The following is a 25,659-nucleotide window of genomic DNA, read 5'->3' as shown; positions in this document are numbered from 1 at the left end:
CCCGAATAATCGCTGTACTTCGGAATACGTTATGGGGGACTAGTCCAATAACTAAATGCAATGTACATGGATATTCTTATAGCCATGATAATACCAATTCCTCCGCGAAGCGGAGCCATGGGGGTCTGGGGGCTGGCCCCCAGGTGTCAATGCGATGCAATCCATCGCGCGAAGCGGTACCCCAGGGGGGGGGGGGTTGGGGGAACTAGAATTGCTATGGTTCGTTACCTGGGGCCAGCCCTCCAGACCCTTGTGAGGAATCGAATATGTGCAAATATATAAGTAATAAATGGTTACACGCCAAGTTTGTAAGCAACCATAGTGTCAATGCGATGCGATTGGGTCGAGAAAGACCTCAGCTTGACCTCCTCTCCATTCTCTACCATCCTTGGGTCCCCATCTGCCCATTCAGGCGGCACATCTGCGTCTCCATCAGCATATACAAGCACATTGAATGTGCATCTCCCTTCTAATTCAGGCAGGAATGTCACCGACGCGGTCAACTGGCGAATAATCGACTGTATTTCCTTCTGAATCTCCTCCTGTGGCTTCTCTGGGGCCTCGGGCCCCTGCTCCTGTGCCAGTACCTCTACGCCGAACTCCCACCGCTCCACAGTCTCCCCTGTCTCCTTGGAAGTGATTGCAATGACGAGCTTGGTGATCTTGCCCTTGACGAGCCACCGATGCAATTGCGCCATGATCTTCTTGATATATGCCTTGACTTCACTGTCAATAGTGACCAGCATGTTCAGGTCGTACTTTCGAACTGTCGTAAAGTCCTCAGCAGGGTATATCCCCCGCTGGTAAAGGATCGAGTTGATGCTATATTCTTGTAACGGAGGTTAGTATTCTCTCACTTCACGAGTGCTACTCGGGCCTACTTACCAAAAAACTCTGCCACAAGCTTTGACGAGCCCTTGAGAGGCAGATTATACCGCGTAGGTGCCGACATTTGTGTTTTCTATACCGTAGGAAGGACGCGATTCGACGATACGGCGGATTGAAAATGTGTCCTGATATCGATCCGGAAGACCGTTACACATCACCACCTCATACCGACGACCAGCTTAATTAACGAGTAACGAGTAACAATGGTAAGAGAACCATAAATATAATAGGAAACAGGCTAATAAATGTAGCATAACGTTAGGAAGAAACGAACTACTGAAGAACAAGCGGCCCGGAAGAAAGAGGTCGAGAAACATAAGATCCAAGAGTACCGCAAACTCGTAGACCAGTACCTGACCAGCAGGAAGAATGGGGCCTACGATGATGAAGCGTTGAAATTGACCACTACTCTGCTGAATTGGAACCCAGAGACTTATAGTGTGTGGAATTATCGGCGTGAAATCCTCAAAAAGCAGTTTGAAGGCATGGATGAGAGTAGTGTCCAGGAGACCCTGAATAAAGAGCTGGAATTCACTTTCGAAAGGATGAAGGCGTTTCCCAAGACGTATTGGATTTGGAACCATCGCAGATGGTGCTTGGATACGGGATCGAGCCCAAACTGGGACATTGAGCTTGGGCTAGTTAGCAAAATGCTCGAGTTCGACCCGCGTAACTTCCATGGCTGGCACTATAGACGGTACGTTATTGCCAACATTGAGGCTGCAAAGGGCAAGTCTTACACCCAGGAGGAGCTCGAGTACACGAAGAAGAAGATCAATGCCAACTTCTCCAACTTCTCTGCATGGCACAACCGAACTAAGCTCATCCCGAGATACCTCAAGGAAACGGGCGACGATCCCAAAAAGTTCTTGAAGGAGGAGCTGGAGTATGTTCGCAATGCATTCTACACTGATCCCGACGATCAGAGCTCATGGATATACCACCGATGGTTGGTGCTGTCGGGTGAAATTGCTCAGCTCAGCGAGGAAGAGAAGACGGAGATGCTGAAACGCGAAATTGAGTCCATTTCTGAGCTCTACGAGGTCGAACCAGATAATAAGTGGTGCTTGTTTTTCCTTGCTTTGTACCAACGGGAACTCGGGGCGACAGATGGGGTTAACGAGAAACTGGAAAAACTCAAGTCAATTGACCCTCTGCGCAAGTCCCTTTATGATTCTATGATGAAATAATATTTGTTACTCCATGAACTTACACTACCTGGGGGCCAGCCCCCAGACCCCCGTAGCTCCGCTTCGCGGAGGACGTGTGAGTTATCCCCCTAATTCATAACGTCAACCAACGCGATATAATTGCCTCGAGACGATCTCCGCGAAGCGGAGCCTCAGGGGGGTTTGGGGGGACTGGTCCCCCCATAAACGTTATACTTCCAGGCGCCCTGGCCAACCCCCTAGATGCTCCTTGCTGAAGTAATAAATAATCGTTGGGGTGGAAAAATCTTTGTGCAACACTTATAAAGTAATATTAGTTGAGTGCATGGAACTTTTTTGATGATATGTTATTAGTTTATGAGACCTGCTCGTCCTTAACGTGGTCTAATTCCCAGTCTAGCACGTATCTCACCGTACCCTTGTCCGAGAGACGCGTATCTCGACTGACAAGCCCAATATACCCATCAGGTGTAACCTCTTCCTGCGAAACCTCGCCAGCCACTCCCTTGCGGAACTCATAGAACAAGTCCATTCGAACCACCGACTCCTTGCCTAACATGCTCATTGCAAATGACTTTATGTAGAAATCCAACAGCTCCAGAAGCGATCTGTTGACGTTGAGCCGCGTGGAATAGAACCGATCCGAGTCGAATGGGAAAATGTCAATGTTCTGCACCTTAGCCGACAGAACTATGGCTGCAATTGCAATGGTATGGGCCGGCTGCTTCAGAGGCAGATCAGTCAACAGAGCATCAGTAGAAATGACCCACGCCAGCTTGGCCAAACTCTTCCTCTGAGCTGAGTTGCAGTCAATGGTTTTGCATATTTTTATAACGTACTGGTGGGGATTGCGTATTCGGAAATCGAACGCCGTAGTCTCGAGGATCTGACGTTCGTAGCCCAGCAATTGCAGCCGCTTTTCGTCGTCGGTGCGACTAATAATACGCCGGTTATACGCGTATTGTAGCAGTTCTTTGGTCTTTTTAGGGGTGTCTTCAATTTTAGATGCAACAAACAGGCAAGCCAGTGCTGTTTCCATGGAATGGAACCGGTTGTTGAACAGAAGCGTGCGGTTATAAAGAATCATGCATGTAGCAAAGGTCTTTATAGGGAACTTGAAATCCCGGGCCAGAGCCCACAGCTGTGAAAACGCTTGCCATTTGAGGCTATCAACGGCTAGCGAGTTTGAGTTGGTCCGTAGGAACTCGATTTGATCTGTCGTTAAGAACGGTCTGGACAGTTTGATCAACGACGGGTGCCCATCTTCGTTTCCGGGAGTTGTCGACGGGGACATTTTATTGAGATATGCGGGATCTTAATTCGTGATCTCTCTTCGATCCATATATATAAATCCGGGTACTTTGATCCAATATATATGTAAAATCAAGGTACGGAACTGTACCTAAAGGTATCGATACTTCAGTTAATGCGTGGGAGAGGTTGAGTTTTCGAACCCGACCGGCGGCGAAAATTACTGTAACTAAAAAGCCTAACGAGAGCGTACGATATTACCAGCCATTTCGTCTCCACGCCTTTTGAAGTATTTCGTATATTTTAACTCAAGTAGATAGCTGCTGGTTCGAATATGGAGAATATTCTAAGATGTGGACTGTGCGAGAAGAGCTATTTGCGCCCGGAAGACTACCAAAGGCACCTGGCAAGCTACGACCACGTCCATAACGAACGACAACAGCAAATTAAAAAAGATGTGTCATCTTCATTAAAACCACGAGAAGAGCCCGCAATGAAGCTATTACAAACCAGTTCTAAACGAGGTAATTCAACTGGAGGGTTTAAAAAGGCCTTTAGTGTCGTCTCTGATAAAGACAATGCTCTCTACGACCCGCGTTATCCTACCGAGGACTAAGTACTTTTATACGAACTCGTGTCTTTATATCGACCAATTTTATACCATGGCAGATTGAACACTCTGTCCACACTCTCCAATTCCATGCCTGCTACCTCTGGAATGAAAAAGAAGCAGAAAACCAGACCCACAAAGCATACTACGGCAAAGAATAACATGCATCCCCATTGACTCCACAGTATCATTGACGACATTGCTTTCGAACAGCCGTATAAATTGGCATAATGCAAAGCCATGATGATACTCGAGGCAATTGTACGCACTAACAGAGGAAAGATCTCGGCGTTCATAAGGTACTGAATCGAGTTCCATCCAATTGCCCACCCGATGCCGACGACGTAAATCATTACTGTTGCACCAATTGCAGCCCGATGGGTCGCCATGTCTGCCTGTGCATCATCTGCCTTGAGATACATAAACAGGGCAATGTACAAAAGACCGGTCATTTGCGTTGTGATTCCAATGTACACTGCTCTTTTGCGCCCCATAAAGTCAATGATGAATGCAGCAGCACACACCGATGCAACTATCTTGGCTACAGCGTACATGGAAGTTGCAAACAAGCGCGTTGTGTGCTTTTTCATGCCAACCATTTGGAAGATCTCGGGCGCGTAGTTCGTCACTGCATTGGCGCCCGACCAGGCTGCGAGTATCTGGATCATTACGGCGATTATGAACCGGTAGAGATTAGATGGGACAACTACTAGAGACGTGAGGAGCTGCCACTTGGTCGACAAAGCCTTTCTCTCCTCGTGCTCCCGGTGGATCTGCCCGTATATCTGGGCGGCTTCCATTGCTACAACCTCGTGATCTCTGGTGAACCCTCGCAATGCTGCCAATGTGTCTATGCCTACTCTGTCTTCACCAACTTCAATGAGCCACCGCGGGCTCTCGAGGACACAAAACGAGCAAATTATGCCGATTCCGCTGACCACGAGCTGGAGCGACATGGGAATAACCCACTGACTGCGTTGGGTAGCGCTCATATGGACTGCTGTACCCCAATTGGCAAAATTCCCGAGAGCTATTCCCAGGTAGACAGACCCCGAATACACGCATGTACAGGCTCCGCGATAGATTCCTGGCGCGACTTCCACCAAATAAACAGGACACACAACAGAGGTCATGCCAATGCCGCACCCGGCAATCAGCCTGCCTGCATATAGCTGCGCGAGCTTTCCAAACGCTGTAAGCTGGATAACTACGCCAACGATCCAGAGAGCAAGCAAAGCCTGGAGGCTCCTCACGCGCCCAATCTTATCAATTGCGAGGAAAGCCAGCACGGCTCCACCAATGCTGCCCAATTGCACCATGCAGACGATGTTGGAGCGGATATTGGCGATTTCTGCTGGGCTCAGAGTCGGGTCATCGAGTCCAAACTCCTTGATGAACGAGGCCTGGGTCACTGAAGTGCTTATAACCCCTTCGTCCAGCCCTCTTGCCGCTCCCATGATACCGAACACGCACACGGCGAATATCAATTGCCCTGTAAGATACCTCCGGCCACTCTTCATGGTTGTTTTTATCTGTGCAATAGCTGGAAACACCATGGTCGTTACTACCGATCGCGACGATATAGAGTTTGATTACTACAATCTCCTTGAAGCCCAGCGAGCTCGAATCGCTACACACCCGTTGTAATTGGGGGACCAGTCCCCCAAACCCCCTGGGGCTCCGCTTCGCGGAGATCTGGTTGATATAACGAACGACGGGGAATTTGGGGGCAACCCACCACACGGGAGTTCGAGGATAATACTCAACTAAGAGTATCGCTCAAGTAGGAGTAACATTTAAGTAGGAATAACATTCAAGTAGGAATCACATTCATAATATTCAACTAGGCGTAGCATTCAAGTGAATAGCATTCAAGTGGGAATATCTTCAAGTGGGAGTATCTTCAAGTAGGCTATCTTCAAGTAGGACTATCTTCAAGTAGGATTATCTTCAAATAGGAGTACCATTCAAACAGGATTAGAAGCACGACTAGTATTGTAGCAGAAGTATATTTTAGGAGTATTATTCAAGTAAGAGCATCTTTTCAGTAGTAGTACCATTCAAACAAGATTGCATCAAGCAGGATTGCAAGCACGAATACCATTCAAAGCGGAAGCAACATTCAAAGCAACAGGAGAACCAGTCAACTAGGAGCAACAATGAGGAGAACTACGTGAAGGTCTGACTGGTATAACGAAAGAGAAAACGAGGAGGTTTGGGGGCAGAGCCCCCAACTACGGGAGCTCGAGGGCAGGCTCTCGAAAATCCGACAAGAGTTGGCAAAGAAAGGTCTGGTATGCATATAATAAAATACATTAAAGCTAACGGAGGTTTTTACTTTTTGGAGAACTCGACTCTCATGATCAGGTTATCAAGACCGTAGCCGTTGAGGCGCTTGCATGCATTCTCAGCCTCCCGAGGCATGTCAAACGTGACAAACGCAAAGCCACGGTTCCTGCCAGTGTCCCGGTCCTTGACGACATGGCACCGGTTGACGTGACCAAAGTGGGCGAATAGGCTGCGCAGCTCCTCCTCCATGACGTCCTCCGACAGGTTGGACACTCGCAGAGTGGTGTTTTCCGTCTCGTTGTCGAGAGTCGCTCGCGGAACAGCACCAGCTCGCTTGTGTGGAGCAATGTAGGCGCTTCCCGTCTGTGGTGCAGCCTCCGCTTCCTCTGGAGCTCCTCCCTTCTCCTCGGGAGCGCCGAGTGTCGCCTTGTATGGACATCGCGAGGTGAAATGCACACCACCACACAATCGACATACAATGTTGGCGTCCTGAGATGGTTCCGCAGCCACCGGCTCAGGCTCAGCCTTCTTGACCTTCTCGGGCTGGACCAACTTGAACAGCTGGTCCGGCTCGACCTGGGTTGTGTTGACATTGGGGCCGGGGCCCTGGCCCTTCTCCAGGCCGTACTTGGCCCACTTCTTTCGCTCAGCGACACTGTGGTCCACCCGCTCGCGGGTCTTCACCTCACGGATCCGCTTGGTGATCTTCATCTTGCGCCCGGTGTCCGGGTTTATCTGGTAGGTGATAACGGTCTTGGTGTTATCTGGGTTCTCAATGACCTCCACCTGAGGAACGTCGTCCTCATCCGCCCACGATTTACTGTATAAGGTTTGTTAGTGATTACTTCGAAGCTCTTAGATGGATTTGCTTACCTGACTGCAGCAGCACTCATTTTTTTTGGTTCTGATCTGTGAATTTTTCAGCGGTCGCCTTCGTCTTGGGGGTCCACCGCGCATTTTTTTCGGTTTCTGGGAGGTTTGAGGTGGGATATATTATACGCCGGCTCCCCCGACTCTCAGTACTTATCAGACCTCTATCTCCCCGTTACCATCGAAACGCGACCGATCCAAAGTTGGACCGGTAGTACGAGTGATTAGGGGGGTTATTATTTGCAGATTTGCGGGGCTTTGCAAAGGTTTACATTTAGTAGGTGGTAGGTTTTTTTTAGCTCTTCTTAGCGTGTCCGTAGTGTCTTTTGAGAGACTTTACTCTATTCTTGTTAGGCACTTTTTTGGTACAGTACCAGTGGTTCTTAGTCTCTGCTAACTCAATTCTTGATTTTAAACCGTTGCTCTTCAGGTATCAAACAACATTTAGTACTAGTAATAGAGTGTCTTCGAGGGCCAGCCCTCGAGCTCCCGTAGCTGGGGGCCAGCCCCCAGACCCCCCCCCCCCCTCCTCCGTTACAACTTTTTCGTTACGTCGGTTACAAACTCCCAACCTGTTACAACAATCCCGTTACAAAGCGTTACAGGACGCAACAAAAATCTCCGCGAAGCGGAGCCCCAAGGGGGGGGCTGAACGTTCAACTGCTCTTATTGACCTGGGTACTACGAGATCTCCGCGAAGCGGAGCTTCAGGGGGGTTTGGGGGGACTGGTCCCCCCATGAATGCAAGACCCCCGTAGTTCGGGGAAAAAAATTAGCGATATTAACAAGACAATACATTAGATACACCATCGGCTCTATACTATAATACATAGGCGCTTCTTCTTAATCTTTTCTTCATACGCTCTTACTCAACTCTTGATAGGCGCTTGTTCTTGGGCACATCTTCTTAGACACATTTTCCTACTCTTTTCTTCTTACTTTTTCTTATTCTTTGCCCGTTAGATTAAAAGTAGTAAGCACAGCTCTTTTCTTCTTATTCTTCTTGCATTCTCTTATTTTAATTCTTCTTCCTACTTGATTCTTAGCTTTTCTTTTTACACTCTTCTTGCATTCATCTTGTAATCTCTTACCGGTATTTAATTATTCTTACACTCTTCTGGCATTCTTCTATTTTGTTCTCCAGATCTTCTTACCTCCAACATATACGCTTCGAACTACAGTTGAGGCCTCCTTGAACAAGAGCTACAAATTTAGCCGCAGTCCCCGTGGTTATTCATGGACTTTCTTTCAACAAACTGAGTCTGAGCCTGCTAAATTTTAGTTTTTTTACCGCGACATGGAAAAATTGACTATATATGCCTCTGAAAAGAGTCCAATGATGTACCAGTATATCACTTGGAGCAAAATATCTGATTAAAAAAGGCCAGGCTGTTTCCCAACTGCAAACTTGTTGAAACTCAGCTTGAGGTTGTTATCGACATCAGCGGTGAAGTTCTCTCCATGATGAGCGCGAATTTTGCCCTTTAGCTTGGCTCAGTCATAAAAAAGGCGAGAGTAGGATCCTGAGGCCAAATCAAGAACTGAAGGCCAAAGGCTGTCCAGGAGTCTGCATTATACCGATTACGTTCAATTGGTACTACCAAAATTCAACACAACGTAATTTACACCACCTAGCTAGCCCTCTTCCTCTGTTTAACTAGTTTCTTCGCACACACGGATGATGGTGATGAGGTGGAGGGTAGTGGAGTAGAGGTTGAACTAGGGATTGAAATTGGGCTGGATGGTGAATTTGGATTTGATGTAGTTCGATGCGATGAAGTTGGGTTAGTTGGTGAAGTTGGATTCGATGGTGAAGTTGGGTTAGTTGGTGAAATTGGGCTGGAAGTTGGGCTGGATGAAGATGTTGGAATAGATGTTGGAACTGTTGTTGGAGATGATGTTGGAGCTGATGTTGGAGATGATGTTGGGCTGGAAGTTGGAGCTGTAGTTGGAGATGATGTTGGACCTGATGTTGGACCTGATGTTGGACCTGATGTTGGACCTGATGTTGGACCTGATGTTGGCCCTGATGTTGGACCTGATGTTGGACCTGATGTTGGACCTGATGTTGGACCTGATGTTGGACCTGATGTTGGGCTAGAACTTGGAGCTGTTGTTGGAGATGATGTTGGAGCTGATGTTGGAGATGATATTGGGCTGGGAGCTGATGTTGGAGCTAATGTTGGAGCTGATGTTGGGGCTGATGCTGGAGCTGATGTTGGGGCTGATGCTGGAGCTGATGTTGGGGCTGATGCTGGAGCTGATGTTGGGGCTGATGCTGGAGCTGATGTTGGAGCTGATGTTGGAGCTGATGTTGGAGCTGATGTTGGGCTGGAAGTTGGGGGAGCTGATGTTGGGCTGGAAGTTGGAGCTGATGTTGGGCTAGAACTTGGAGCTGTAGTTGGAGCTGATGTTGGGCTGGAAGTTGGAGCTGATGTTGGGCTAGAACTTGGAGCTGTAGTTGGAGCTGATGTTGGAGCTGTAGTTGGAGCTGATGTTGGAGCTGATGTTGGAGCTGATGTTGGAGCTAATGTTGGAGCTGTTGTTGGAATAGATGTTGGAGCTGTTGTTGGAGATGATGATGGGCTGGAACTTGGGCTAGATGGAGAAGTTGTACTAGATGGTGAAGTTGGACTAGTTGGTGAAGCTGGACTAGATGGTGAAGTTGGACTAGATAGTGAACTGGATACTGAAGCCGTGCTGGGCGGTGAGGTTAAACTTTTGGAAGTGGTGGGTGGTGAAGTCGGCGTGGATGGTGAAGTGGTAGTGGATGAGATGGTAGATGATGCTGAAGTGCTGAAGCAGATTGCGGGCTTGGCTGGAGCAGTGCTGGGAGACAGGCCGTAAACCTCCTGGGCGCTAGCAAGGGCATCAGTAATGCTATCCATCGTATCAAATATCTGGCCATTGGCGTCGCATGGCAGCCACGTGTAAACCGAGTAAACGGCCCTGATCAGATTCACAATGGCGGAATCCAAACTATCGAGCTCGCTCTCTGCTTGTGAAGTGAGACCGGCTTCGGCAATATAACTGGCCTTGTTAACGAAGGCATTCGCCATGCCAACGAAAGAAGGACCTAGTTGATTGATATCGGCGATGACAGTCGTGATATCGCACTCATTTGAATCGGTACTAAAGAGTGCGGCAACTTTAGCTATCCAGTAGTTCACAACAGCTGCCTGATCACTGGCCACACTCCCGAGAGGGCCGGAGCTAATGCCATTGAGTTCCGCCAAAAAGGCCGTGCATTCAGCCTTAAAGAAGAACATGGTACTGACAATGGAGCTACTGGCAGTGCATGTCTGGCCGAGAGCACTGGCAACTGCAAGAGCAAGGGAAACACAAAAGAGCTTGGAAACCATGTTTTTACCGGGCTACTTTGATCGTCTCATGAGAACTGCATTTCAATTTATACCTTCATGTCGGCTGCGAAAAGGGCTTGAAGAATAAGGGGTTGCATCACCTCGAGAGTCGTCTGCCCGATGTAAGATAATTGTACCGAGCTGTTTTATTTGCACGCTGTTTATTTTTTAAAGTCTGTTGCAGTGCTAAGCATCGCCGCTTCGCATGATGTACACGCATCAACGCATTGACAGGACATTTACAGATGCAGAAAAAGGTCTAGGCTCTCGATGCAGAGCAATTTTGCACCCCCTATTTTTGTGTGTGCACTAAAGGTCAATAAAATATCTTTAAGTTATCAGTTAGGAATCGTGTGCTCTTAACAGTCTATTTCAATGGGTATCGATGGCTATCACTGTGTGTTAGACCATATTCGCGATCATCGCACGGATCGCCCCTTGCATCGTGCTTTTCTTTTTGCCGATTAGAATATTCACTATGTACAGAAAAAGAAAAAAAAGATTTTTACGGTCATTTATGGGCTTTCTGTCTCTGGCTCCCGGCTTTATCAAGACGCGACAAGATTATTATTATTATGACCATGGGCTCTCAATCAGATCAGTCAAGACGAGTCAGGAGGAAATTGAAACGGAAGGTCTTTAAGGATGATAAAAAGCTAAGCCCACTCATCACAATGTTCAATGATATTAAGGTTTCTCAGGGTACTATATTGGAAGCTTATAAAGATAATAGCGAATGCTTGTGAGTATAATAGATCCTGGTACGATAAATCACGTACCTAGGTAATTACCGATAGGCAGACATACGAACTGCAACAGATCTTTCCCGTCTGTGTTCTATTCTACCTATGCTTATACATAAAAGTGTTCTACCTTGGTGCTTCAATGCAGTACCGGTACTTAATACGTATGTACTGCACGGTGCAATCCGGAGCCTATCCCGCTCTGCATGTAAATGCAGCTATTAACGGCCGCCTTCCAGTGCACTGACGCGTATGTACCATATGCAACTGTAACCGTTAGAAAACCGCAATACACTGTATTACGAAGCTCTTCCCCGTACATTGCAGTGTAGCTTAAAAAAAAAGAATTAGGGAAAATTGCCTACATGCAGTCGAGGAAGAGGCGCGGCAACCCCTCACACCTCCATGGTCTCCTTAAAGCCGTAAGGGCTGACAGTATAAATTGAGACGCAATTCTCTTCAGATCCGCTTCAGATCGAAGTGATCCTATAAAAACATGGTTTCCAAGCTCTCTGCTGTTTCGCTTGCTCTCGCTTTCGCTCTTTCCAGCGCTCAGGACTGCACTCTTTCTCAGGTTGGTAGCGATATCGTGACTGACATTGGGATCCTCGTGTACGACAACAACGCTTTTCTGCAGGCTATCACAGGCTTTGATGGCTCTGTGGGAGGTGCCGATAACATTGCTAGTCAGATGAATACTATATTCTCGGACGTGAGGTCAGTCTACGATGATCTTTATATCTCCGGCCCGAATGACTGCGACTACCAGACCGTTGCAGGTTTGCTTGTCGAAAATGCCCCAACACTCGCCTCCACTCTTCAAAGTCTCGCTGACATGACGAGTGCCATCCTTAGCGCCAATCAAGACATTCCATTTATCGAACAACAACTCGGCCTTCTGAGTAGCATAATTACGGATTTGGTCGACCAGGTTCCGGTATGGCTGCCATCCCAATATGCTGACCAGGCAACCACCGATGCCTTGACGTCCATCACTAGCGCCTTAAATGCAGTCTTGGCGGCCTTCTACCCAGCGACCACCACTTCCCTACCATCCGTCCCGACTTCAACCCCTACTTCAATCCTTTCAAACCCTACTTCAACCCTTACTTCAGTCCCTACTTCAACCCCTACTCCGCCACCCACCACCACTCCACCACCCTCCGTCTGCCGCAAAAAGCAGCAGCAGCCTCCACAAGAAAGTTAACTAACTAGTAATGTTCTAATATATGTTGTTTTCCGAATCTTGGTGGCCCAGCTCTTCGTTAATGCTCACGCTAGCCTCAATCATCGGATTATATTTCTGCTGTTTTGAAGATTATGCTGCCAAGCCAAAGGATACCCCTGATCATCAGCATCCAGGGCTGCAGTACACTAAGATACTATCAACCGGAAGAGTCTACGACAATGTCAAGCTGATTTTCAACAGGATTGGCACTGATAATAGTTACGAAGGGCCTGGTCTGAACCATTTCATCCTAGGTAGCTTTACATCCGTAGACTTTTCTTGAATGCAAGATCAAATCTGGATATAGCTACGTTTTCCCCAAGTCCATTCACCAATTGACTGAAATCCAGGGGGGGGGCTTGGTAGGCTCCACACCACTTCGATATGTAATATCACAGCCAATTGCTATTCTGTACGGTACTAAAAATGTAATTGGATTTTCGAACGACAGCAAAAGAAAAAAAGTACGGGGTACGGTGCGACAGATAAGCGGGATGGCTTTGCATAGGCCGTTCGGGTCCATGCGACGATCCCGAAGATGTCTCATACGAAGGAAGATAGCCATCGATACACCGGGCAATTATATGATCAAGAGCTGAAACTGCTTTAATTGAGACGAGTAGAATTGCTACTCGTATCTGAATTCTAAATTCAGGGTATACAGAGAATCAGGGCCAAAAAAAAAAAAAAAAAAAAAAAAATCAGGGGGTGCAGAATTGTTCGATCGAGGGCTATCGTTCTCTACATCTGTAAAAGTAACGGTACGCCTGTCAGTGTCTTGATGCGTATGCAGTGAGCGAAAAATATGTCGCCTGCAGAGTCGATTGATCTATACAAGATTTGCTAACACTGGTAATGCTCTCCCGAAGGATATCACGATTGCTTCGTACTGCAATTGCCCATAATGCGGTATATCAAATGATGTGCTCAGAGCTTAGTCCGTCGCAATACGACTTATTAAATGTACCGAAGAAGAAATGGCCGTCAAAAACCTGAATATAAAAGTAAAAGCTTGCTTACATCCGGTCGACGAACGACATTCGACGCATCTCAACCCCTCACTCTCCATGCTCACTTGGAAGCGGAAAAGGACACCAGTATAAATTTGAGTGGAAATTCTCTTCCGACCCCCTCACATCAAATAAGGGGCTTTATATTAAAACATGGTCTCCACCCTCTCTACTTTTTCCCTCGTTCTTGCTATTACCGGCGCTCTCGGCCAGCAGTGCACGCCTTCTTCTGCTGGTAATACCGTTGTGGATGACATGAACACCTTGCTCACCGAAATCGGCGTTCTTCAGATAAGGGTCAATAATTTTGAGATAGCGCGCAACTACAATAACGGCGCAGCCATTTATTATCAGCAGCAAGCTGTGGCCAATGAATTGGCTTCGGCCGTTCAGGCTATTAATGTGGGTGGATTGAATGACTGTGACTTCACGACCCTCATCGGCCTGATCGGTGGTGATGTTACTACAACGCTCGTTCCCATCCTTCAGAGCTTTGTGAGCGATTACACTGCCCTATCCGACGTCGGTGCGGGAAGCTTGACGAGGTTGGGGACCCAGATGCTTACCGACAACTTTCAGGATCTGATCTCCGCTGTCTACAGCTCGGTGCCTGGATGCGGGTATGCTAGCCAGGCTATAGAAGCGGCGAGCAGCATCACAGCCGCCCTGGCTTCCACCCAAAGCTTCTACGGGATGTCCGGCACTCCTCCAGTCGAGCCAGCGGCCTGCCCTACTTCCAGCCCAACTTCCAGCCCAACATCAACTCCAACATCGCCACCCACCTGCAAGAAGCAGGTAAAGCGGGCTAACTAATTTGTAGTGTTGTGATTTACGTGTTCGTTATGCGCATACTTCGAACTCAATCATACAATTTATCTTCCCTATTATCTATAGAAGACTATATCGCCAAACAATAGGGCACTATCATAGTACTAACTGGCATCCGCGGTATTACACTAATATTTTATCATTCCTGCATCATTCTGCCAAAATTGACGACAATGTCTGGTTGAATGTCAACTGGATTGAGATTGGTAACTGGGAAGGGGACCTGGTCTGGGGCTTTCTGCCACACAAGTCTACGGCAACAGACATCCTTGCACTCTTCTCAAAGGCTTATAGAATCTAGCAATAGACACATTCTCCATAGACACGTTCACCAAGTGCTATAAAATAATTGGTATTATAAAATGGCTGATTGGGGCATACAATTTACTCAAATACAGGACGAGCTTGGCAAGGATGCAAGACGCGGAGAAGATTCCATCACTATTACACTGGGGACCGATATTCGTCTAGTCCAACGTTTATACCAAGACTTTTGGCCGCAAATCTATGCGTCCACCCTTCACTTTTTTCCCTTCGACATGCAATATAGAGGGGGCCAAGGTGTCTGGTAGCGATTGGATATCGAAACGGCAAAAAGAAAAGAAGTGTGACGCGGGTGCGACAGATAAACGGGATATGTCTTAGCACTGGCGGTTCAGGCGCATGCAAAGATCCCGAAAATGTCTCACACGTACGGCGATAGCCATCGATACCCGTTGAAATATACGATCAGCTGAAATACCTCTTTAACCGACAGACGAGTATAGAACTATAACTTGTACGCTGTATTGGTATTCCAAATGTTGGGCATATGTAATAAATCGGAGCAAAAAAAAAGGGGTGCAGATTGTTCAACCTGGTCTTCTCTACAGCAGCAATTCAACAGCGAGATCCGCCAGTGCGTTGACGCGTATGTACGAAGTCATGACATGTAGCCTGCAGCCGTCGACCCATCTATAGTATGTTGTAGTGATGGTAACGTTCTTCATGTTTATTCTACAATTGGTAGCGTCCATGGTATATTACAAATGATGCACTCAGAGCCAAGTTCGTAATACAGGTACTGCACAACTAATTAATTAATTATTGAAGAACAAATAACCGCTAAAAGAAAGCCATTTTTCGTTGGAAAAACTTACAACACTGTGTTCCTGCGTATACACTCATCTCACGCCGCATGACTTTAAGTACGACACTACAGTAGACCATAAAATCGGTACAGCTTCTTGGCATTCTGTGGGCGACGACACCTGAGGCACATCAAAACTTTCACTCTTCGTACTCTGTAGGAAGCGGAGAGAGTCGACATGACATAAATTGAGCAGCAATTCTCTTTGGACCCCGCTTCAGATCAAAGAATCCTTTAAGAACATGGTTTCCAAGCTCTCTGCTCTTTCACTCGCTTTCGCTGTTGCCAGCGCCCTGGGCCAAATCAAGACGTGCAGTCTTTCTACGGCAGGTGAGGACATAGTCAGTGCCATTGGCACCCTCATGACCGACAACGCTTCTTTAGTGCGGGACATTGTTAATTTTGATGGCACTTTGGGTTGTGCCACAAAAATTGCTAATCAGATGAATGCTATGTTCGCGGACGTGAAATCAATCTACGACGACCTTTATGTCGGTGGCACAAATGACTGCGACTACCAAGCCGTAAAACTCTGTTCGTTGCCGATGCTCCAACACTCGCCCTACCTTTTCAGAGACTTGTGGTCAAGGCGAGTGCCATCCTTAGTGCCAATAATGATATTTCAAGCATCGAACAACAACTCGGTGTTTGGTCCACCATGACTACGCAATTGATCAGTCAGATCCCGCTATGGCTGCCATCCCAATATATTGACCAGGCTGCCATCAATGCAATGGCTTCCATCGCTAACGCCGTAAATTCTGTCCAGGCGGCCTATTTAGCGACCACCACATTATTACAGTCCACCCTACTTCAATCTTTACTTCAATCGCTGCTTCTACCCTTCCTTCAATCCCTCTTTCTACCCTTCCTTCTTCTGTTCCTTCTACCCTTCCTTCTACCCTTCTTTCTACCCTTCTTTCTACCCTTCTTTCTACCCTTCTTTCTACCCTTCCTTCAATCCCTGCTTCGAATCCTACTTCCAACCCGACATCGAACCCCATTTCAAACGGAACTTCAATCCTGAGTTCAAGTCCTACTTCAAGTCCTACTTCAAGTCCTACTTCAAGTCCTACTTCACCACCGTCCGTCTGCCGCAAGAAGCACCAGCAGCCTCCACAAGAGAGTTAACTACTATAACTGGTAATGTTCTAATTTATGTTGTTTTCCGAATCTTGGTGACTCGGCGTCGGCTGATAGTTAACACTTTAATGCAGAAGCTGCTGCACAACCTTTGGATTTAGTTCCATAAGATACTGATATTGCAGCTCGATCAGTTTAGGTACCATATAAGGCAAAATCGCTGAGACGGTTGGAGCGGGCTGTCGGAGGCCTGGTGCGTATGTCATGCCGAGCGCAATGGACCCGTATCTGCCTTATGCATTTGATGCGTATGCACTGTGTACAACTCCACTACAACAGTTAAATAGAGCCGAGCTCTCTCACTGTACTGTACTGCTATGCGTCTCCTCGAACATTACAGTACCTATGAAAAAAAAAATAGGCCAATTTTTGGCTACATTCGGTCGACGACAACACTCGAGGCTTGGCAGCCCCTCACTCTCCATGCTCTCGTGAAAGCGGGAACATATTGTATAAATTGAGATGCAGTTCTCCTTCAGATCCGATCAAATACGAGGTCCTCTAAAAATATGGTTTCCAAGCTTTTTGCTGCTTCCCTCGCTCTTGCTGTTGTCGGTTCCCTGGGCCAAATTCCGTCGTGCACTCTTTCTACACCCGGTGGGTGGATCGAGAATGACGCTGGCAGTCTCATTACCGACTCCAGCGCTTTCCAGCAGGCGCTCTCCAATTGGGATGGCGGCTTGGATAGTGCCATACAAATTGCTAATCAGGAGTATAATGTGTACATGGACGTGAGATCAGTCTATCAAGACCTTTTTAACCCCGGCGTGAATGATTGCGACTACCAGACCTTTCTGGGTCAGCTCGCTGAAGCTGCTCCAACACTCACCTCCGCTCTTCAGGCCCTCGCGGACGAGGCGAGTGCCCTCATTCCCGTTAATGGTGTCACCATCGAACAGTGGCTCAACAATCTGGCCAGCATGTATGCGCTATTGATCGGTCAGCTCCCGGTCTGGCTTCCGTCCAACTATGTTGACCAGGCGCTTGATACGATGGATCCCGTCACTAACGCCTTGAATGCTGCCGTAGCGGCGTTCAATCCAACAACCACAACTACATTACCATCCATTCCTACTTCAAACCCTACTTCAACCCTTGCGTCAGTCCCTACTTCAACCCCTACTTCACCACCGCCCGTCTGCCGCAAGAAGCAGCAGCCGTCTCTACAAGAAAGTTAACTAGCTAGTAATGTTCTAATTTATGTTGTTTTCCGAATCTTGGTGACTCGACGCCGGCTGAACGTGAACACTTTAAAAGTAGAGGCTCCTGCAAAACCTTTGGATTTTCATCTCGTCATTACATGTGCTGATTTTGATCTCAATCATCCGCTGTTTGAAAACTATGCCGCCAAGCTACAGAGTACTGATAACCAGCACCCAGGGCCGCGCTGCATTAAGAGGCTATTAGCCTTCCTACTGAAGGAGTCTACGACAATATCAAGCTGATTGTCAACAGGATTGACACCGAAATAATAGTTAGTAAGAGTCTGGTTTGGGCCCTCTGCCACTTTATCTTAGATAATTGTATCTTTAGGCTTTTCTTGAAGGACTTTTCCTGAAGGCTTGCAAGATATCCTGACTATAGCTACATTTTCCACAGTTCATTCATAGTCGATTAAATCCAGGAGGGAAGGGCTCTGAGACACTTTTCGGGGAGATTATTACATTTACTAAAGATAGAGCACACACAGTAAGCTTCAATTGGCCAGACGGAACGATTTGTGTACAAGGATGATAGGTAATGTGTCTGCATCTATCCGCCGGCCTCTAAAATAGGTGGGCTCTCTGCATATGCTATTGTAACCCTACCGTTGGCCAATCGATTAAGCTGCACAATAATGACTGCCCAAAAGAGCACCAAATGTCTTGAAAGGAAATCAAATTTCCCATCACGGCTGTAAATGCATCTTGACCGGGGCAATATTGCCATAATTAGAATACCCGCATGCACGTTGACGGATACGCATACTGTGCTATAAACGTACGGAGAGCCCTCCGCTCTCCGACCGACAGAACTACTGTACAACAAGCCTTCTGGCCGCATGTCCATGCATCCAAACGCCCCACGTTCTTCCTACGACACGTAATACACCAGGCATTTGCAGCTATTTGCTTTTTGTCGAGAAGTCAATGCATGGTGGAGTGCAAAATGCAAATCAACGGTTATGAGTGCATCGGCGGTCGGGCCTACGCGACGATCTCGAACATGGTCTCATCCATACGAAGATACTCATCTACACACCCCCGTTAAAATACCTGTAGAGTGTTGAAGACGGAATAACAACTAGCAAAAATCAAAAAAAAAAATTCAATTGTCGGTTCCCTATTGCTAGAATGTTAGAATTGCCTATTGCCATTCTCATGTAACATTAGTTTTGTGGGTCTGCCGGGGGAAGGAAAAAAATAGGGGGTAGAATATGGCATCATGAAGAGTCTAGCCTTCTCTGCATCTAAATGCAACTAGTAACGGCAGCACTGCAAGTGACACGTACTTGCGGAGCGGCGAGATATCGCATCTAGCGGATCACCCTCCAAGTGCTACTGGCAACTCTCTCTGGAACAAGTAGCCATGTGTACCGGTATATTAAATAGCATATTTGGCTCCTAATTCTAGAGAGCTCATGAATAGAAGTTCCCAGAGAAAATAGTTCGACAAGGGGGCAAAAAAAGCCGATTTTCTTTGCCAACTGTGATGGCTATGAACGTTGCCATATGCATTGTATGTATGCGGGATGAATCTAGTCCCCTCGACTACATGTAATTTCCATATCAAAAGCCATCGTAAAAAAGCGAATTGCATGGCCTGACGGTGGCTCGAGCATGGCCAGTACCTCATTCTCGAAACGGAAAAATGTCAGGTATAAATTGAGTTGAAAAGTCGCTGGAGTTACACCAGATCGAATAAACAGGTCCTCTAAAAACATGGTTTCCAAGCTCTCCATTGCATCCCTCGCTCTTGCTGTTGCCAGCGCTCTCGGCCAAACCGATACGTGCACTGTTAGTGATGCCGTTCAGACCATTCTGAATGACATCGACACCCTCACTACCGCTAACACCAACTTCGCGTCGGCACTCGCGGAATGGGTGGCAGACACTAGCAATACTGGTCTCCTTGCAGCAGCTGGTAGCCAGGCGGCGGCTTTGATTAGCGACATTAGCGACGTCGCAACTGCCTTTTCCGACTCTACCAATCCGAGTAGTTGCGAGGTCGCGACAGTTCTCAACAAGTTCTCTGATGCCAGCGGCACCATCGAGAGCACCCTTGCTGCTCTCGGTGACGCGAGCGCTGACGTCACCGGCAGCTACGCTGCCGTCGCTAAAGGCGACATTGAGCAACTAGGCGATGCCACTGTGGCTTTGCTCGCCAGCGCCTACGCATGGCTGCCATGCGCGGACGTTAGCTTGGCTGTATCTGCCGTGAGTAACATCATTCAGGCGTTGAATAATGTCGAGACGGCCTTCACCGTGCAACTTAGTGTTGCTCCAGTCCAGCCACAGTGTGGGCCCGTCTGCAAGAAGAAGCCCGCGACTACCGTGTCCGCGACTACCAATGTCGTGGCCACGACTACCCCTGTCGCTGCCACGACTACCTCTATCGTGTACTTCTAGAGCAATGCTCTAACTTAATTTTGTTTCCTATTTTTGTCTTACTACGCAGTTTTAATATAATCTTTGCCCGAAGTGCAATGAGTTTAACCTATAGCTGCAGATACTACTTCTTGAAGGAAGTTTCAAAGGGGTTCCACTTCCCCAGTATTCTATCATCATGACTAAATACGTGGCGGGGAACCAAGTGCTCACGGATATATCTTATAGCGACAACACTAGAATAGTAGATTGAAGGGTTTAACTCCCTTTCGACTCTCGCACGAGGATTGGGGGTCGCTGGGTATATTTCTACGCACCGCTTAATTTCGTTACAGTTGAGTATCCTTCGGGGTATTCGAGCCAGGCTACTTTTACTCCAGAAAGCATTCTCGGTGAATGAAGCCAAGCCTTTTTTCAGTCGGTTGGCGCTCGACTAACCCGTTTAACAGGACGGTTCCGGATAGTCGCCGGGGGGATGAGGGCCGCTACCATATACAAGTGTTTGAAAGGTTCCTGCCCCACGTTTATCTTGGTAGCACGTAGGCAGTACAACCAGGAAGTTGCAGCACTTCTCGTGCTGCATGTATTATTTTTCTTTTTTCGAAAGCAAAGTGCAGTGAAGTTTTCAATCAAATGTACTTTTGAAGGCATCGTAGGTCGGGCCTACGCGACGATCTCGAACATAGTCTCACCCATACGAAGATGCTCCTCGATGCCCCCCTAAAATACGTATATTTCTACAGTAAGGAACCGAATGTTAACTGAGACTAACATAACGAAATGTGTCTTTTTTAGAACTGTCATCAGCGTTCCTTATGTAGCAACTCATACTGTGGGTCTAGGCCGAATAAAAAAATAGATGGCCATTAATGGTATACTGAGGTGTCTGGCCTCCTCCGCATCTAAATGTACGTTGGTAACGGCAGTCCTGTCAGTGCGTTGACGCGTATGTGAGGAAATACGACTACAGTGTACCACCCCCATACACAATCCTACCTTGCTTATGGTGGTTTCTCTATTCGTTCGAAATGGGCGGAGGTAAGGTACCTGGAAGGTGGTTCGACGTTGGACGTAATTGTGTAATCGCTTAAGAAAGGCGAACTCGTTCGCAATGATTATGCACTTAACTTTAGCCTACATATCGTCTGCACGCGGGACGCATCAGGCTATAGTTTCCGTATCACACAGCATGTAAAAAAAAAAAACTCCGTGTACCCTGTGGGCTAGCAATGGCGCCGGACAGGGCGAGTTCTCCTGAAAGCGGACAGAAGACATGGCGGGGTATAAATTGAGTTGATATTCCCCTGAGATTTCCATCAGACCCAAATAAGCAGCCTTATAAAAAATGGTTTCCAAGCACCTTGCTGTTTCCTTCGCTCTTGCTGTTGCCAGTACTCTGGGGGAGCAGTGCCAGCTCTCTTCCGGTGGCGGTACGGCCATTATGGGTGACATTGACACCCTCGTTAACGATAATTCCGCCTTCTATTACCAGCTCAACCATTGGGATGGTACTAACACTGGCTTTGGAACGGCTTATAATACTCTGTCGCTTTTGACCAACGACGTGAACACTGTCGGAGATGATCTTGGAGGAAAATATGGCTCGACTGACTGCGACGAGCAGACCGTCGCCGCTGCTCTTGCTAGCGCTCTTCCAGCCATCGGGAATTCCCTTGATGTCCTGGCTAGTCTGTACAGTAAGCTCGGTCTCGCCGGTGTGTGGCTGGATGGTGTCGAAACCCAGATCGACTCATTGGCCCAAGCTATTTTACTTCTGAACACGAACACGTACGGCTCCTACCTGTCATGCGATTATGTTGGCCAGACTTTCGCTCCAATGGATTCCCTCCTTGAATCCTTGTATAATTGCTCCTCGGCCTTCCAAATGGGGTCATATTCGTACCCAGCCCATCCACAGACCTGCGGCGGCAGTACCACTACCACCACCAGTGTCACCACTCCAACATCGCCACCAACCTGCAAGAAGCAGGTTATCCAGAGGGCTGACTAACTTCATGTTCAATATGCTAATTTTATGCTTTGTTTCACTTGCTATTAATACTATCTTCGCGAGATGTACGTTTTCAATTGAGCCTTTGAATACCAGTAGACGAATCTGCCTCGTATACTGCGCAAACAGCCGTTAAAAAGCTTATGAACTATTTACTGTAGCTGTTCTGATTTACTAATTTTATTTCGTATTTTGATCACTCCTCGTAAACAATCTCAGAGCATTATATGGTTTGCAATGAGTAGTCATAAATGATTATGAGTAAAGTTTGTTTGTTTTTCAGAATCTATTAAGCCCTGGATAAACTTTATTATGAGTATAATAGATTCTGATAATATAAAAAAAAATAAACTCGTGTCACATGAACCTAGCTTTACTGCGGCACCAATGCGAGCCTAGACTTGATCTTTCCTTCCTCCAACAACTTCAAATACTCATTGACACCACTCAATGGAGCAGTTTCAACCTGTGGATCCACCCTACCCTTAGCCACGAGCTCCAAACATTCCATTAGCTCCGAAGATGTGCCCCAAAAGGTACTAATAACCCTCACCTCGCGCTGAGAAAGCAAATGCTGGTTAAACTGGAGATTCACGTCGGCCAGGCCTACCGGAATCACAATCCCCGTAGGCTTGGCGTGCTTAATTGACAGTGTAAACGTCTTATTAGATCCGACAAAGTCGAACACCGCGTCGACGTTCATTGGCGCATTCTTGAGGCTAGTAACAGCAGAGTCCGCACCATATTCTCGCGCCTTTCTTAGTGGGTCTTCTCGCAGATCTACGCAGGTCACATGAGCACCGAGAACTTTGAGAATCTGAACGCCGTTGAGCCCAAGCCCTCCTAGTCCAATGACAAGCACTCTACTGAACGAATTGACCCCTGCTTTCTTAATTGCGTGGTAGGGAGTAAGCACAGCATCCGTAGTGACCGCCGCAACCGCAGCTGAGAGCCCATCCGGGACCGGCACAAGGCTATGCTTCCTCACGGTCACGTATTCTTGGTATCCGCCGCCTCTGCCAAGCCCGTACATGCGATGGTTCTCCTCCTGACATTGGTTGTCTACGCCCATGCGGCAATTGGCGCAGGAACCGCAGCCGTTAGGACCATGCACGGCAAATAACCTACCCACGGGGAATGCATCTTTATCGACGCCTTGGCCCAACTTTACAACGGTACCTGCAATCTCATGGCCCATTACAAAGTCCAGCGGGATCGGGTTGTCGCTACACAGAATGTGCAAGTCAGAATGGCACATTCCAGCTGCTCCGACCTTGAGCAGGACCTCGCCTTCGGCAGGTTCTGGCACCTCAATGGTCGTCTTGTCCAGTGTCGGCTTGTCGCCATGTCTGTGCACAAATGCAGTTTGGTTCTTTGGCAATGTCATAATTAAAATATAATCAAATACCGGTACTCTATTATCGATTTAACTTGATTAGTGAAATCTCTACTTCATCTGTCAGTTTGACATCTACAGCCCTATTATATAGCTCTTCGGTGAGAACGAATGTGGAGATCCCGGCTCCTACGGAGGAATGATCTCCTATTTCTCCGTATTTCTCCACGGTACATATACGGCCAGCACATGTTATTAACTGCCAGGGGGCCTAGGCACGATTGTTTTGTTAGTTAGGACGAGTCTTAGATACAATAAGAGTTAGCGTATGTTAGCGTGGGCAAAGCCGAAGACAGCCCAAGCTGCCCCTGATGTTGGGCGAAGATTTGATGTCGCTTCCCAATTTCTAATGTCGCGCTCCAAAATTTCCGAAGCGCATCCCGACTCCCCGATGCGACTTCCCGAAGTCGCAGTAGGACTTTCCTTAGCGCAGCCAGTAAGTATGGACAATTCTCTACGGCGCGAATGCAATATTTTGAGTGAACGAGTGATCTTAAGGCGAGTTTTAGGAAATTGCGAGCCGCATTTTGAGCGGCTCGAAGTTTGGTCTGACCCTAATTTGTTCGATGAAGAGCAATACGGTATATCTATTACCTAGTAGTATTGGTAGGATACCCGCAAATATGACTGCATTATATTATATGCAATATAGAGTTAATATTAATTTGATAGCCTATATATTTCTTTCGAATTACAGTGTACTACTTGTTTGTAGGTGGTACTAGTGGCTTGGGGTATAGCACTACCATAAGAAATCACCATTAGACTGTTAACCAGAGCTTTAAAGCTTGTTTCCAACCATTCTTTATACATACAGTATCAGGATATAGGCGTCCTCTTCCAATCCCGCCGCATTGACCGTTGAACATCATAGCTTGGCATATGCATCCTAATGCAGCTGTTAACGGAAGCCATGCCAGTGCGTCAAGGCGCGTATACCGTAATACCATATGTAAACACTAAAAAGAAAGCTGGGCCCGTACGCAACGACTATTCGGCTCAAACCTGCAATAAAAAAGAAATCAGTTAAATTTGCTTGGCATCGAGCTGACAATGACGCCCGGCACAGTCAGCCCCTCACTCTATATGCTCCCCTGGAAGCGACGGGTATAAATTGAGATTCAATTCTCTTCTGATCCGTCTCAGACACCCTATTAAACATGGTCTCCAGGCTCTGTGCTGTTTCCCTCGCTTTTGTTGTTGCCCATGCCCTGGGCCAGTGCACCCTTTCTTGGGAAGGTCAGACCGTCGTAGATAACGTTAACAGCCTCGCTAGCGACAACAATGCTCTACTTCAGCAGGTCACTACCTGGGATGGCACCTATGATACCGGTTATGCCATCGCTGTACAGGAGGCCTACGTGGTAAACGACCTGCTTACGATCTTCGAAAATATTTCTGGTATAGATGACTGTGACTACCAGACGATTCTCAGCCTATTCGGTGGGACTGCTTCAACACTCGCCTCTGCCCTACAGAGTCTGGCTGACCAGGAGAGTAAATTCGTTAGCGCCGGTGTCGATGACTTAGTCGTCCAAGAGCTCGAGGATGTGGCCGTCCTCGCCACCGTGATTATCGGGATGATATACGAAAACGCACCATGCCAATATCTTGTGCCCAACTTGAATGCTCTCGTCAACCTCACCGACGCCATTAATAATGCCCAGCAGGCTTTCGGCCAGAATCTCGAGACTCTCGGCATTACATCAACCGTACCAATGACCTGCCCGGTTACTGCCACATTACCAGCATCCACTCCCACTTCGCCAACATTTATTCCTACTTCCAACCCGACTTCATTTCCTACTTCCAGTCCAACTTCCAACCCGACTTCCAACCCGACTTCAATTCCTACTTCCAGTCCAACTTCCAATCCGACTTCCAACCCTTCCAACCCAGCTTCCAGCCCGACTTCGAACCCGACTTCCAACCCAACTTCGAACCCAACTTCCAACCCGACATCCAACCCAGCTTCCAATCCGACTTCCAACCCAACTTCCAACCCAACTTCCAACCCAACTTCCAATCCGACTTCCAATCCAACATCCAACCCAGCTTCCAATCCGACTTCTAACCCGACTTCTATCGCAACTTCCAATCCGACTTCCAACCCTTCCAACCCAGCTTCCAGCCCGACTTCGAACC

General features: G+C 47.5%; 12 protein-coding genes and 1 pseudogene across 13 annotated transcripts; 7 read left to right on the top strand and 6 right to left on the bottom strand.

The window, feature by feature from the left end:
* Nucleotides 1–293: 293 nt before the first annotated feature.
* On the bottom strand, nt 294–952 carry MAD2 (spindle checkpoint protein MAD2; the record flags this gene model as incomplete). Its single annotated transcript, XM_076686999.1, has 2 exons — nt 294–829; nt 886–952. 2 exons carry the CDS (start codon nt 950–952, stop codon nt 294–296), a joined length of 603 nt encoding a protein of 200 aa, XP_076538741.1.
* Nucleotides 953–1,091: 139 nt separating this feature from the next.
* On the top strand, nt 1,092–2,078 carry BET4 (Rab geranylgeranyltransferase BET4; the record flags this gene model as incomplete). The annotated part of the gene is made up of 2 exons (XM_076686998.1): nt 1,092–1,094; nt 1,140–2,078. 2 exons carry the CDS (start codon nt 1,092–1,094, stop codon nt 2,076–2,078), a joined length of 942 nt encoding a protein of 313 aa, XP_076538740.1.
* A 334-nt stretch (nt 2,079–2,412) lies between these two features.
* Nucleotides 2,413–3,351, bottom strand: CTK2 (Ctk2p; the record flags this gene model as incomplete). The annotated part of the gene is made up of 1 exon (XM_076686997.1): nt 2,413–3,351. One exon carries the CDS (start codon nt 3,349–3,351, stop codon nt 2,413–2,415), a length of 939 nt encoding a protein of 312 aa, XP_076538739.1.
* Nucleotides 3,352–3,920: 569 nt separating this feature from the next.
* HXT15 (hexose transporter Hxt15p) lies at nt 3,921–5,474 on the bottom strand (the record flags this gene model as incomplete). Its single annotated transcript, XM_076686996.1, has 1 exon — nt 3,921–5,474. One exon carries the CDS (start codon nt 5,472–5,474, stop codon nt 3,921–3,923), a length of 1,554 nt encoding a protein of 517 aa, XP_076538738.1.
* A 778-nt stretch (nt 5,475–6,252) lies between these two features.
* On the bottom strand, nt 6,253–7,100 carry TIF35 (translation initiation factor eIF3 core subunit g; the record flags this gene model as incomplete). Its single annotated transcript, XM_076686995.1, has 2 exons — nt 6,253–7,027; nt 7,081–7,100. The coding sequence occupies 2 exons, from the start codon at nt 7,098–7,100 to the stop codon at nt 6,253–6,255; spliced, it is 795 nt and encodes a 264-aa protein (XP_076538737.1).
* Nucleotides 7,101–8,708: 1,608 nt separating this feature from the next.
* On the bottom strand, nt 8,709–10,439 carry TRVA0_048S00254 (uncharacterized protein; the record flags this gene model as incomplete). Its single annotated transcript, XM_076686994.1, has 1 exon — nt 8,709–10,439. The coding sequence occupies one exon, from the start codon at nt 10,437–10,439 to the stop codon at nt 8,709–8,711; it is 1,731 nt and encodes a 576-aa protein (XP_076538736.1).
* A 1,239-nt stretch (nt 10,440–11,678) lies between these two features.
* TRVA0_048S00232 (uncharacterized protein) lies at nt 11,679–12,389 on the top strand (the record flags this gene model as incomplete). The annotated part of the gene is made up of 1 exon (XM_076686993.1): nt 11,679–12,389. The coding sequence occupies one exon, from the start codon at nt 11,679–11,681 to the stop codon at nt 12,387–12,389; it is 711 nt and encodes a 236-aa protein (XP_076538735.1).
* Nucleotides 12,390–13,573: 1,184 nt separating this feature from the next.
* On the top strand, nt 13,574–14,233 carry TRVA0_048S00210 (uncharacterized protein; the record flags this gene model as incomplete). The annotated part of the gene is made up of 1 exon (XM_076686992.1): nt 13,574–14,233. One exon carries the CDS (start codon nt 13,574–13,576, stop codon nt 14,231–14,233), a length of 660 nt encoding a protein of 219 aa, XP_076538734.1.
* Nucleotides 14,234–17,029: 2,796 nt separating this feature from the next.
* On the top strand, nt 17,030–17,698 carry TRVA0_048S00188 (uncharacterized protein; the record flags this gene model as incomplete). The annotated part of the gene is made up of 1 exon (XM_076686991.1): nt 17,030–17,698. One exon carries the CDS (start codon nt 17,030–17,032, stop codon nt 17,696–17,698), a length of 669 nt encoding a protein of 222 aa, XP_076538733.1.
* Nucleotides 17,699–19,441: 1,743 nt separating this feature from the next.
* Nucleotides 19,442–20,128, top strand: TRVA0_048S00166 (uncharacterized protein; the record flags this gene model as incomplete). Its single annotated transcript, XM_076686990.1, has 1 exon — nt 19,442–20,128. The coding sequence occupies one exon, from the start codon at nt 19,442–19,444 to the stop codon at nt 20,126–20,128; it is 687 nt and encodes a 228-aa protein (XP_076538732.1).
* Nucleotides 20,129–21,452: 1,324 nt separating this feature from the next.
* On the top strand, nt 21,453–22,118 carry TRVA0_048S00144 (uncharacterized protein; the record flags this gene model as incomplete). Its single annotated transcript, XM_076686989.1, has 1 exon — nt 21,453–22,118. The coding sequence occupies one exon, from the start codon at nt 21,453–21,455 to the stop codon at nt 22,116–22,118; it is 666 nt and encodes a 221-aa protein (XP_076538731.1).
* Nucleotides 22,119–22,491: 373 nt separating this feature from the next.
* Nucleotides 22,492–23,505, bottom strand: ADH2 (zinc-binding dehydrogenase; the record flags this gene model as incomplete). Its single annotated transcript, XM_076686988.1, has 1 exon — nt 22,492–23,505. One exon carries the CDS (start codon nt 23,503–23,505, stop codon nt 22,492–22,494), a length of 1,014 nt encoding a protein of 337 aa, XP_076538730.1.
* Nucleotides 23,506–24,674: 1,169 nt separating this feature from the next.
* TRVA0_048S00100 lies at nt 24,675–25,658 on the top strand (annotated as a pseudogene). The gene has a single exon. A coding segment is annotated over exon 1 (984 nt).
* The last annotated feature ends 1 nt before the right edge of the window (nt 25,659 follows it).

Source organism: Trichomonascus vanleenenianus, assembly GCF_965637985.1.
Source record: "Trichomonascus vanleenenianus strain CLIB 3782 genome assembly, contig: TRVA0_048S, whole genome shotgun sequence".
NCBI classification, from domain to species: domain Eukaryota; kingdom Fungi; phylum Ascomycota; class Dipodascomycetes; order Dipodascales; family Trichomonascaceae; genus Blastobotrys; species Blastobotrys vanleenenianus.
This window is presented reverse-complemented; position numbering and strand designations above follow the sequence as displayed.